Consider the following 13,876-nt stretch of genomic DNA (forward strand, 5'->3'; position numbering starts at 1 on the left):
AAAGCAGGCCAGTTAACTCCCACTGAACTCATCTGGTCTGGTTTCCTGTGAGAACAGCTCTGTCATAAATCATATTCCTTATCCCATTGATGTGTGCCATTACGGTACAAACCAGAGACAGGCACTAAGCATCTGAGTTGCTCAATTTTTCTTCTGTCATGGTCTCAGCTCACTTGTAGCTGTTCAATTAAGTCCTTTGTTTTGTGGTCTGGTGAGCTCTGGGCTCTCAGTCAAACCACGGTGGGTTTTTCTCTAAGCAAGTGGATTTCTTTAATGTTGGGTGGTTGTCAGCAACCTTTGCTCGGTTACTTTTATATAGTCCATCTGCCTCTCATGTTCACTTTATCATTCCTTTGTTCTCATATTCCACTGAAGCAACGGCCAATAACTGCCCCAGTGAGATGTAAGTAAATACCCAGAATGGGAGAATCTGTGTTAATTCCCAGCTTTCCTCTGTTTTTTTCCATGCTTCCCATCCAAGTAACTGTTGGATGAAGAATGACATTGAACTTGTGACTTCCTACTGAGGCATTTTGATCGTTACTGCCGTCTCCCAGCAGTCTTTACTCACTCTGCCAGAGTCATGATCTGAATGTGAGAAATTTTTTTCCCAGAACCAGCAGTTGGAACTTTTCAAAAGGGAGGCCATTTTCCCAAAATTTTCCCTCTGCTTTGTTTATTTTATCTGCAATTTTCTAATTTGTTGGCAACTACCTTGAGGCATGTTTGTGTTTGATATCCTTTCACAGACACACATACATGCCTGAAGCTCAGCTGATGGTTAAAGCCGTTTACAGTGTTCCCCTGGGGATATGTCTCTATTTGCATAGTTTGTCTGGAAAGTATTTCTTGATTTATTTAGTGTGTGAATGTAATTGTGAGAGATCGTGTGTGAAATTGAAGCCAAGGTTTACTGGCATCTGAAAACAGGGTGAAGAAAATGTCTCCTGTGGAGATTCCTCAAAAGTTAATTGTGCACTTTACTTTTTACAGGCCACTCAATAAATCATAAATTGTGATCAAACATTAATCTTTCACACATATTTTGTTGATATAAACTTATTTTATGAATAGCCTGCCGATTTACAGCATCTCAGCATTTTAAATATCAAAGCAGCAGCAGCCCTTCAGTATAAATAGCTCACTGAGTCAACATAGTGGCTTGGTACTGTAAGCTTCTTAGTCATCCCAGACTCTTAATTTCTCTGGCGATGTGACAGTTTGTCAGATTGCTTGATGAGATGGCAACTTGTTTGATTAATTGCATGCTCAGGCACTTCCATCCATGTTGTGCAACCAGAATCAGGCTTCTCATTCTCTAAGTTTACTTTCTTTCTACAAATATCTTCAAAATTTTACATAAGAATACCCTATTATGACTATGTGTGAGACGTTTTGGAGTCTCAAATTAAATGCAAATTTATTCAAAGTAGAAACCAAGAAATTACATTTACACGATGAGTGCAGTCTACACAAACTGCAATGTGCTTTTGCTGGAGTGGTATACAGCCAGACTTCACGGAGCATCCAAATTTCCCATTTGTCTCTGCTTAACTTGAACTAGTCCCATACTTTCAACCACTAAAATAAACATGTATAACCGTGTTCGTTTATTAGTGAATCAAACTTTTTGAGTGTTTGTTTTGAATCTGCTGTTTAAACAGGGATGACAAATGACTGGTGTCAAATTTGGCTGACCTGTGCAGTGAGCACTGAACCTCTTGCAGACTGCTGCCAGAAACCGTGTCTGATTCTGGTCACATTTTAAGATGATTTATTTGATTCACTGTAAACCAGGTTAACATTGAGCAGCCTAGATGGTATATCTGGCAGACACCCGTTTAAACCTTTTAAGCGTTTCTCAATCTTAGGTGAAGTGAATATAATATGAGGTTTCATGAGGGTAGTCGTGTCCTGTTGAATGATCTGATAGATTTAACTATGGCATTATTTGTGGGGATGTAAGAGCTTACAATGTTTTAGGTTCAGAGGTTAGGGACTCGGTGCAGAATGGTAATCCCAGAGGATTATTACTGGAATCTGGTAAATATCTGAGGAAATCCCTCTCAGGGACTCCTAGATCCTTTATTTCCATTGATATCATGTCCTCCAATGTTGGGTCTATGTGTGTTTGCCAAGTAGAAGTTTGAGCGGCTTCAACAGATTGGGCAGCAAATTTTGGTACTACATCTATAGGTCAGAAAAACACAATATGTACATGTACACACTTGTCAAAAGCTATGTAAGTTAAACATTTATTCATAATTTTAAGGTTTAAATAAACAGTTTGAAAAATGACAATCTGAAATGACACTACGGTACTTGCATAAGAATAGAAAAAAGTCAACCCCCTTCACATCTGTGACTGTGATTGATGGATTGTGTGTTTTTATTTACTGAGCTGACAGTTTCTACCTATACCTTCAGACTCTGGCTCTACTTGAGGCCAAATGGCTAAATGGAAGATATTTAATACCCTTACTGGTGACGGGATTCCCCTTAGACTGGAGAAATTGCGCCCACACTCACAAGAGAACACACACAGCTGCCAAAGGGCTCTCCCTGCAGATGAGCCGGGTCATTTTTCATTACTCCACCTCAGAGGAATCAGGCGAGCAGAAATGGAGCTCAGCTGCAACGAGCCAACACTATGGATTGATAAATCTTGCCTGCAGAGCGCTGTGGAGGGGATAACAGTTCTTTTTGGCTCCACTGTTTGTCAATACTTCAAAATAGATGCTGGAGGAAGAAGAAGGAATGTCTCAGTCTGCACTATGCTCACTTTGTCACATCAGATCTCTCATCACCAGCTGCTTTTTATTATTACTATTATTTATGATGTTCCCTCTATATGTCTACCTACTTTACCTTCATTTTTTGCTCTTTTGTTCTCTTTTACTCTCCTCAGACACTCCCCCTGTGAATTTCTTGCCTCTTTGTTTTATTGCTGAAACATGCATTTGTGTGGAGTAGGTGGAATGGGCAGAAGGAGGTTTATTTTTTTATGTACTTTCAAGTGTTTATCGACATTCTAATCTAGACCAAGATTCTCTTCGTTACCCTGGGATTGTGATACTGTCATGAGCTTCTTTGTATTATATTGTGAGGGAACACTTTTCTGGGTATCTCACTTCTACTTTTTGTGTTACAGTGCCTCCTCCTGAAAGTGTCCTACATTTCTGGCACAGTGTGCATGCAGAGTTGGCTGGGCTTTCTAAAACATTGTCATGACAACTTTTGTTTGCCTTTGGGGGAGAGGCTGGCACTCGGTACATATTTGAACATCCCAGTGTGGATGGACTTTTCTATGTGACACAGCGAAAGCATAAAAGTTACACCCAAGAATTAAAGTTTAAAAATGCTATACAATGTAAGTGCATTGAGCAGTTTTGGACTTTAATTATTCTAGTCATATGTGTAAGATAAGATACCATATTCAATATTTTTATTGTTTTATGGAAAATTGTTCACATATGTTGAGTATGTCTTTTATGTTTTATTTTTGGCAACAGAAATTATGTAATGTCTATGACAAAAATAAAATTAACCTATATATTTCTTCTATGAAGAACTTGGCCCATCCTACACCCTAATGGCCAACATTACCTTCTTTGGATGAAATAACTTCATTGTTACTTCAATGAAGTAGTGGGATGCATTAAAACTGTGACAGACAATTTAGATAGTGTCTACAATGATTTTTTACCATCTAGCAGTCACTAACATCAGTCTAAGGAAACCTTGACACAGTCCTCACTTTTAGCTGTGAGATGTTTGAGGGGTTTCTTGCATGTCACCGGTAAGGTTCAATCAAATTGGGTCAGTTCCGGAGCACTAACATATTCCTCTTTGAATATCTAATTACTACCACCCACATACATGCATATATACATTTAGTCACAGATGATGACAAAATCAGCCAAGAACAAAGAGTGCCAGGATATTTTTCGCCTGTGCTTTTCTGCTATTTAGGCCCCAGGGTACATGTTTAATTGGGTAGTGGAATGCATTAAAACTGTGACAGACAATTTAGTAGGAGTATGCAGACAGTTTTATTTATTATTCAACAAGATAAATGAGTAGAGTGTTTGGTATTCTGTTCAGTCAAAGGGTAAAAAATAGAGGCTATCATTGCTTGACTGCTCAACTTCAGTCAGTGCCCTTGAGTTTATGCCACAGGCTTTGTGTCCAACTTTGAGGGTGCAAGTGTGGGAGTAAGTCCATGTTGATATATGAAAACAAGCTAATACAGAAAATATTTCAGTTAAGCAGAGGTCAAGAAGGAAGATTGTCCTGAACTTCAAGTTTCGTCTATCCTAAGAGAAAAGCATAGACATTTTACTAATTTATGTGTGACAATCAAAGATAGTCTACATCACTGTGTCTCTGTGCATGCATTGCCAGTGGTATCAGTGAACACCGGGTCACTGGGGTCTACAGTGATTTCTCCCTGTATGAATTATAAATGAAGAGAGGAGGTGTAGGGGTAACATATCCTTCCCCTGTGAACGGCTCAAACAGCCGGTCTACATCCTTGCAGATCAGCCCCAATAATCACTGAAGACTGTGTTTCATTTAGATAAAAGTCCAGAGTACATGACATCACTGGTACATGCTCGTCACAAAACACTGTGCTCACCTCATTAGTCTGTCTGGAGTGTGTTCACCCCTGCTACCTCAGCATCACTTCAGTACCCTCTCTCGGATTCCCAGGTCTGCTCAGATCTATTTAATCAAAAACACAGAGGATGGAGAATATATTATGATAGGAATCCCTATGTAGGCATTTAAAGAATGTGTAAGAGAAGGGACGAAATCAGGAGACAAAGTAACATCAAAACATGACATGTTCTCATGAAAATATAATTAAATTGAAAGAGACATTGGTGGTGCTCATGTGCAGATCCTTGAAATTACAACAGGCTGCAGAGTCTGTATGTGCACCAAAATGATGATTTTCACTTAGATGGACACACTGTGGCGCTGTGTCATAACGCTGTGCTCATGAAATGCTTTTATGGACTTGAATATCATCACAGGAGACGTTTGCTGTGGACTTGTTTGAATTTCTTTTCTTCTCTACTTTAAAAATAAATCCAGGCAGTGCATGAGTGTTTATGCACATCTATGTGACCCAGCATTTGTCTTACATTAGTGAAAGCAACAGAAACCATAGTCAAAACAAGATTATGGAACAGATAAAGAATAAAATAGGGCATGTGTAGACATGACTACACTCATGGTACAAGTGTGACCTTTAACAGACTTTTTATGGAAGTGGTATTGCATTGTCATTGCAGTAGGATGTTCTACGCAGACAACATAGTCATCTGAATCTAAAAACGCCACAATTCAGCGGGCACTTAATTAGGAGTCGTTATTTAAGAGCTTAATTAATTGGCATGAATAAACCTTATGACTTAGCTGTATCCCACCAATGCATATGAACTAACTCAGCAGAGGAGATGATGGATTAGGAAAAGTTGCCAACTTCATTAAAAATTCTAAATGAAGGAGTGAATTTTACAGGTAATGTATATGGAAACTGCTTTTAAAAGTTCATAAAATCATAAAGATCTCAATTCACAGCAGTGTGGCCAGAGAAGAACATGAACTTTAGTAAGTGATAGCTTTTAATGAAAAATTATAGTTAAATAATATTTCATATCAGCAGGTCAAAACTTACCAAAAATTGAAGATCAGTAAACATTGGATCTAATAGGTTGGTTTAGGGTCTTCTGGTTTCAAATGACTTGAAAATATGGATCAAACAAAATCCACCATACAAGGTGACTTCATATACCATGCTGGAAACTTTAACATTTTACAGCAGTATCCTCAGTGAAAGTGTCTGGGTAGTATTTTAAAACGGATAATCATCTCCATCTGTCAGTTTCATTCAGTGTTGTTATTTTATGTAAAAGCTGTTGTGGGGGGTTGTGGTCGAAGTCTGGGAATGGAGGTTTGTTGTAAAATGAGAACAAAGCAGAGCTGAATACAGAAATATCTCCAGTTTGTTTGAAGAGCCAGTATGTTTCTGATTTTCAAAAGGGGGCTAACTGGAACCATATTTCTGTCCAAAGGACACTCGTGGGTAAGGAAGGGTGGAGTGCAGAGACACATACACATGCATGAATGTGCACACTTGAACAAACAAAACAGATCTATCCCGGTCAGTCGTTTCTCCAGACATTCCTGGCTGCCTTTCCATGACCCTCACTGCTCCATTACACTACGCCACCTCCCAAAATGCAACGTAAAGAAGGCAAGGTTTTCAAGCTCGTCTTTCATTATTATTATTAGATCCCATTGAATTGTCTTGTGCTTTTATGTATCTTCTATTTTAATCTCACCTGCAGCACACTGGTTGTGGGCGCTGTACCATTAATAGCGCTGACAAGCCTCTTCGACTCTAGAAATCTCATTGTCATAAATTACATCATGAGACTGTGTGTATCAGACTGTGTTCGCTCGGAGTGTGAGGAGCTCAAATCTGTTTATTTGGCCTCCATAAATATGGAGGGAAAGCAGACAATTGAAGGCAGAGCAACTCGGAGAGCAAACAAGTGTGTCAGTCTCAGCTGCCTACCGCAGCGTCCCACAGACAGGGTTGAAGGGATTCCTCATACTGCCTCAATTAACTGTTCTGTTGTGTTTATATTATGCTTCATCGTTAGAAGTTAACTTTTCGAGGAAAGATCATAAGTCGTATTAACCCACCACGACTGTTATGTGCTCCCATTGTTAATACCAGTTCACGATTCAGATCTTTCCACTCTGGACACAATTTTCTGTTGAAATATACCAGATCAGCACCTCATTACAACCACAGTCTAGCTAAAAATAGAAGTCCACTGGCTCCATAACAAAAGTCAGTCTCAACTGTTAGTCATTCACCCTAATACTGGCTGCAGGTCCTGGAAAAGGCAGGCAGGGAATAATAAGGGTAGGGGTTCAAACACTGAAAAGATTGGATTCACGAAATCAGAAGCATTTTTTATAGTTCCTTCCACCCATGATTCCTCCCTTTCTTTCCTCCTTGTTATAGTTGCTGAATTTGCGTCCTCTCACTCAGACTCAAACTCTTATCCATTTCAAACAGGAAGTACAATCCACTGTCCTCACGAGCCTTGTCCCATTTCCCCACAGAGAACTTTTACCTCATTCCCCCCCGCCCCCATCTTTCTCCATTTAACAACTGGATCCTTGTCAAATAAAACCAAGGAAACTACCAATAAAAGTGGAGATATGCATTTAGTTGGAAAATGAAAAAGAGAAGCCGGTGTTTATAATAAAGCCAAAGAAAGAGTCATCTGGAGATGTTTAATTTGGACAGGCCAGTTTCCGGTGTCTGGAACAGGCCAAAAATATCCCGAAACAGAAAAATCCATCAAAGGGGGGGGAGGAGGGAATACTCCTCCTCATTTCTCATGTGACCTGCTACATTTAGCAAACTAAGCTGAAATTTGGGATTGCAGAACACTCTATGGCAGAAACACCATGCCAAGAACATTAAATTTAACTGTGTCTTATTGCTTTATGTCAGAGAAGAAAATATTTCTGAAGATTAAGTCCAAATTTCAGACATGTTGCAACTTTACTTGGCTGAAACGACTGAGTTTGAGAAGGCATACAAATAAACTGGTCTCTGGTGCTGCATGCTTTACATATGGCCTAACACTGTTTTCATAAGGCAATGACATTTTCATATATGAAAAAGACTTCTCAGGTTATTCAGACAAGCTTGTGTAGTCTTACAGGCTTAAACTTGCTTCTACCCTACACATTTCTATTTATTTGTCATACCATAAAACTGGTTGTATTTTGGCATTTTACTGTCTTGTGGTTTCAACGGCTCCTGCACAGCTGTGTAAGGGGAAAACAAGTGCCCAATTTAGGCTACAGAAAAAAAAGGAGAAGAAAAAAATCGAAGACTAACAGCTGCAGTGGGATGAAGGCCACTATTTAGCTCTAACCTGAGAGCAGGATTTGTGTTTTGGTGTAGACAGAAAAAAATGAGGTTGAATTCTCAGCCAGTGAAGATGCAGACTGTGTGCATCGTAAACAACTCTGATCCAGAGGCTGTTTTTGAAATGGGCAACAAATGGGCAACACCGTTTTACTGAGAATGGCACAAGTTCTAATAAGTTAGCTATCAGATGCAAGGCCAGGTACACCCCATAGTTGTATACGGTATTGCTACTGACACTGATGTTAGTATCTAAGGTGTGTTGCCTTTTTGGCAGTAAATACTTTCATTTTTCAATTTTATATATATATATAATTATTATTATTATTATTTTTTTTATTTTCAAAGGAGATGCAAGGGAGTGTCAGGACTGAATTTGATCTAGTAAGTTATATAATCAATTATACTCACTTTGCCCATAGGGATTTTAGCCCATCCTGTATTTTCTATTGGGGTTAAGAAAATTTTTTTTGTGTTATTTTCAATTAATTATATGCAATTAGCAATGCGTGTATGTACCCTAACTCTGAAACTTCCAACAGGCTGTCAATATTACCCTTTGCTCAACTTTGCTTCATACAGAGGGTCTAGACTCTCAGCTGTGGAGAAACGATTGCTTCTTTAAGTTCCTGGAGGCCTGGACTCTGTTGAAGTTTTAAATTTTACCCAATCGCTAATGTTTGTCTGTGAGATATGTATTGCGCCAGCTTTCCGAAAATTGCCTGCATTGTTAACAACCATCCTCTACTGCTAAGAGAGAAATGTCAGTTAGAACAAAATGGCTGTTAACATTGATTCAATATTTGGAAGCGTGTAACGGAGGTAATGAATGGCTCCGTTCACTTTTTCCGCTGTCATTGCTGACTTCAGGCAGACAGCGCAGAAAATCAACGTCGTCGTTCACAACTTCCTCCTCTTCGCTGATGGCCCGGTATAAATTAGCGGCATAGGCTAATCTAAACGGAGACATTAATCCAACAACTACCATCGCTGTGAAGTTAGTCAACTACCGAAGTCATTTTTAATCAATATCTTTCAAAAATACAAATTAAATTCTGTGTAGTTTAGGAGGCTACTTTTTTCTTTCTTTTTTCAATACTACGAACTATGTAAGTTGGAATTAAAGCTCGTTGTTATTTTAGTCATGTAAAAGATAGACTTGGTCCTCTGCAGACTCAGATGTCTGGGTGTGTGAGCACACACCTCTACACTCACGCACACACACTGCACAGAAAGGTCTGCAGTTTCTCATGGCTCAGAGCCGCTGCAGAAAATTCCCCCTCATCTCCTCCTCTCCCCGCCCCCACATCTTGCCTCCATTATTCCCGTGTTTTTGGAGCAACCTCCGGTGGCAACGAGAAGCATCGCTGACAACCGCTCGCATTTTTTTCCTAGCCACGCTCCCCCTTCCCTGCAGCTCTTTGACCGTTGGTACGGTCTCCCGGTTCTCCGGTGCGCGGTGGCGCCGCCGGTATAGCGGGGGCTGCCTGACCGGAGGAGGTGGAGGGAACTAGTAGCGTGAGGCTCTGTTTTCCAAAGGAGGGATGAGAGAGAAGCAAGCCTCCTCTGCCGCGCTTAAATAGCGCCTAGTTAAAATATTTTTAAGTTGGAATGGGGAAGAATACATGAGGCAGCACTGCTATAGGACACAGCCAGCTTGTAACTAACGTTAACTAATGGGTTCAAACATGGATGCTGATGTGTCTCCTCCTCTAGGCCGGCCAGGAAAACGGATGTTTTTCGATGATTTTGCAGCTGGAACTCGACTCGTCTCTTTCTGGGATTAATACTCCAGGTTTTTCCTGCCTCTTTTGGTACAAGTGTTTCTGTTGGAACCTCGCAGGAAGCTTTTGTTAGCAAGGTAATGTGGTAATAACGTTCCTTTCTGTCGCAGATAGTCTCCAAGCAGCATCCCCAGTTTACTGTCTGTGTGTAGCTGCTATTATGGTGTCAGCTTCAGGGAAATTATGAAACACTTCGAACATGTGTACGTTAAACGGCATTTCATGTTTATGCTCTTGTTGTCAGATGTTGCTTTTGAGGGTGAGTGTTTACTAATTTCTGTCAAGTAATGTCTGAGAATTGTACCACGAACCAGGATGAGGTGATGTAGCTTCTGTATGTTTGTCACAATCCCAACAGTGACATTGCAATGTATTTTTGACCAGGATTCACAGCACATTTTGATGTGAGTAAAGTTAAAATGCTATAATGAATTTTCAGTTACTCTAAAATTAAAAAAGTCCTTCTAATACTGTAATCTTTTATAAGTTTGTGGCATCAATAATTAGGAATATGCCTAATATTGTAGTCTAGTAACAGCAGGGTATTAATAAAGACTTTATTGCATTTGGTTTGGTGGTGGATGGTAAATTAGGACCATTTGTAGAATACCACAAGAAATTTTATTAAAGTAAAACCAATAAGGGTGTTGTTTCTAGTAGATTGAACCCCCTAATTTAAGCCTCAGGGCAGAGATTTGTTACCTTGACATTAAGGTTTGCACTTTTCCCAGGTCCTTGGAGCTGATTGCCAGCAAGTGTGTGTGGGTGTGTGTGTGTGTGTGCGCGCATTGCAGTTTAAGACACTACACTTTTCAGTCGTTTTTCAAGTAACTACTCATATTCAGTCTGATTTTGTATGCTTCTTTAATTTGATTATGACTTCCACTTCGCCAACAGAATTGCCCTTCATTGCAGGTAGATTAGAGTGAAGCAAGGTTAAAAAATGTAAAAACAAAAATGGTGTACATGTCACTTACTGTGTGCACAGGTGCACCCAATCTAAGCTATCAAACCACATGGGAGCAGTGTGTGTGTGAGGGGGAGGTAGACCCAGTGGACATTTGCTCAGAGCATTGAGGACAGCTCACGCTGGGCTGAGAAATAAGACATCTAAATGGCAGTTCTCTCCCTTCTTTTTTCCCATCGTCTCTTTGCTAAATCTCACTCCCAAGCCTGACTCTATTACACAAGCAGAGACGAAGTGTGAGAAAGTAGAAATGTGGTTTGGTTTAACTCTTACACTAGTGGTGTTTTTGACACACCCTTACTAAATTGCATATGCCCCAGGTGCCCTCCTGGGTAGGAGTTACAAACCAGTTACACTTGTGTCTTTGTTGTGTTGATCTATGTTTTGAAAGGTTTTCTCATCTATTACTTGAGCTATTGTTTTTTTTTTCCTCATGCACTGTCCTCCACCCCACTGCATCCCCATCTTCCAGATGTGAAGGAAATGTGGGAGGAACTGGACGGTGTTTGTGGTCCTTGGGGTGCCCGCTTCCTGTTAACTTGTGGAGAAACTCCACATGTGCTGGAAGCAGCAGGATACAGAAACACATAGGCAGAAGCATGCAGTTCACACTTCTTTGAGAGTTGGCTCATTTGAACTGTGGTTGCTGATTTGAAATTCTGCACAGAATTTTTTTGTTTTAGTCTTTGGTTTGTTTGGCTTTCAGTGTACAATGCAAACCTGTGTAGCAGGTTTGTGGAGTTGGCTATATCTACTGAAAATATTTGCTGTAAATTGTCGTTTACTACAATCGGTGGTGTCTTCTTTACACCTGCATCACTGTTTACATTTGAACTTAGGACACAGACGTATACAGTACATATATCTTTGCCTTTGCAGTTCAGCAAACCTGGTGTCAGCAACACAGACAAGCACTCCTGTGAGCTTTGTCAGCATCACATACTTTAACTCTACAGTTTTTTAACTGTGGTTGCTAGTGAAGTGATAGGTAATAGATTTCCTGCTCGCGGAGGAATGTTAAAAATGTGCGAGAAGGACAGAGAGTAGGATTCTGTCTCTGTTAGCTTATTGTGTGTAGTTCGGATAACCTTGTTAAAACTTCACTGAGATACCACGCAGACACAAAGTTTTCAGTTTGTGGCCCAGGTTGCAACATGTTGTACTGCTTGGTGTTGAGACTGTTGATATTTAATGCACTGAAGTATGTGGACAAGTAGACCTAAATACATTTTAAATTTAGCGATTGTCTTGTGTCATGTTACACGTTTTAATTCCAGTGATTTCACTGTAATTTCACCAGTCCACAGTAGTTACTTCAATGCACTTTTGTGACTGTTATAAGAATCAGACAAGTACTGGGACATATGCCTTGATATGGAAATCTCTTTACTCCATTAAGTACCATGCAGCACATTTTTCTCACTGATTTCATTTAGTTTCTAGAAATAAAGTTATCAGTGGAAATTAGACTCGGAAGATTATACCTCAATGAAAATCAGACATTAAGTTAGAAAGCCTGATCTGCACATTTGAATTATTAATTTATCTAAAAGATGTAGATCATAATTTTGAATAAATTATGTTCCTTTTACTGATAATGATTGCATTACTTCCTTTATATTTTATACGACACATTATGACTTCACATATTTATTTATTTTTTTTTTAACAAACGCACTAAATACAGATTTATTTTTTAAACTAATGCCCTCGAATCTGATGACTCCAGAAAAGGAGATTGTTCCAATTATCACACTGTTAAAAAGTAAAAGCAAACTTGTGTTTTTTTTATGTTTCACAGATGACAGAGGGAAGGCGGTGTCAGGTCCATCTACTGGACGACAGGAAGCTGGAGCTCCTTGTCCAGGTGAGTTCCTCTTCTTTTTTACTGTTTTACATAGGCTCATTTATTTTAACACAATAGAGATGCAGTTCTTGTTGTCTTAAGGGGCTTGACTATTGCTGACTAAGCGAAATTTGGTGAGCAGTAGGTGACACTGCACTTTCCTCCTGCTCATCTGATCTCTCTGTACTTGGCAGAAGATGAACACTGCAACACAGATTCGATCCTCTGAGAGTTATTCTTCAGCTCTCATCCGTCCTGTTCTTGCATTTCTTCCCTTCCCGGAGGTTAAATTAGTGTCTTTTGTTGATTGCTAATCACTTCCATTTTCTCTTCTTACTTGCTGGCTGAAAAGACTTCTGTCTGTTGACTCACTGTCGACTGGCTGTTACCTGATTTTTTTGGGAAGACTTAAAAAAATAAAATAATTTCTCTGGAAAAAGAAATGTAAGATGAATGCTAAGGAATGGAGAGAAAGGAGATGACACTAAGGGATGAAAATAGAGTGGAGAAAATGAAAGGCAGGGCTGAGGATAGGTCTGCTGACTTTCTGATTTGATTACTCTGCCAGAACTGATCCGCTCTTTTAAATTGGTAGTTTGTTCTCCTGCTCTCCCTCTTACTGTCTCTCTATATTCCTGTCTTAACTTCTCATCATTCTCCATCCCTACTACCACCGTTTCTCATTCTCATCTGATTTTCTCTCTAGTCTCACTAAAAATACCATTTATCTTTCATACTTTTCTCTTCTTATTCTCTTTACGATTAGAAGTGATCACTTCTAACATATTTTTTAAGTAGTATGTAAGCAGGCCCTATTACAGATATCTAAAGGATTAAAATGTCTTGTTTGCCTTCAGGGTATATAAAATAGCGTGGAACTACAATTAGCATTAAGAAGGAATGAAACAAAGGCCTGAAATATTGATTCAGAAAACAAACAGTTCTCCCGTTTTCTATTCCTTTTGTCTCTCTTTGTTGGGTGAATGTTTTGTAGTTTGGTCTGCTGTTGGTTGGACCAAAGATAATCATTTTCTTTTCTTAGCTTTTTAATGAACTAAGAAAAGTTGAGTTAGAAATTATGTTCTTACTTTACATTAGAAGCATTACAAAGAGTTGACAATTTATGCAACCAAGAACCTCACTGACTACTTCAGAGCTGCAGTTTGTTTCATCCACTTCACCATGTGTCCTGCTTCCTTACATACATTGCAGCCGATTGGATAAACTTAGATTCACTTGTTTAAAACTTCCAACAGTCGCCTCAATCAAGCAATCATTTCTCAGTAGCTTAGAATAAGTAACTGGTTTTT

General features: G+C 39.4%; 1 protein-coding gene across 8 annotated transcripts in view; it reads left to right on the forward strand.

Annotated features, from left to right (window-relative positions):
• Positions 1–13,876, forward strand: part of frmd4a (FERM domain containing 4A) — a 91,691-nt gene that overhangs the window by 39,465 nt on the left and 38,350 nt on the right. For 6 of the 8 annotated variants that reach the window (XM_044124293.1, XM_044124291.1, XM_044124290.1 and 3 more), the window contains exon 2: positions 12,522–12,587. In XM_044124293.1, the coding sequence (XP_043980228.1) occupies positions 12,522–12,587 (66 nt within the window). Of the gene's footprint in view, positions 1–8,526; positions 8,661–9,305; positions 9,831–12,521; positions 12,588–13,876 lie in introns of those variants that run through there. The other 2 variants (XM_044124294.1, XM_044124295.1) reach the window with 2 other exon arrangements.

This window comes from Gambusia affinis, linkage group LG08, assembly GCF_019740435.1.
Source record: "Gambusia affinis linkage group LG08, SWU_Gaff_1.0, whole genome shotgun sequence".
Taxonomy (NCBI): Eukaryota; Metazoa; Chordata; class Actinopteri; order Cyprinodontiformes; family Poeciliidae; genus Gambusia; species Gambusia affinis.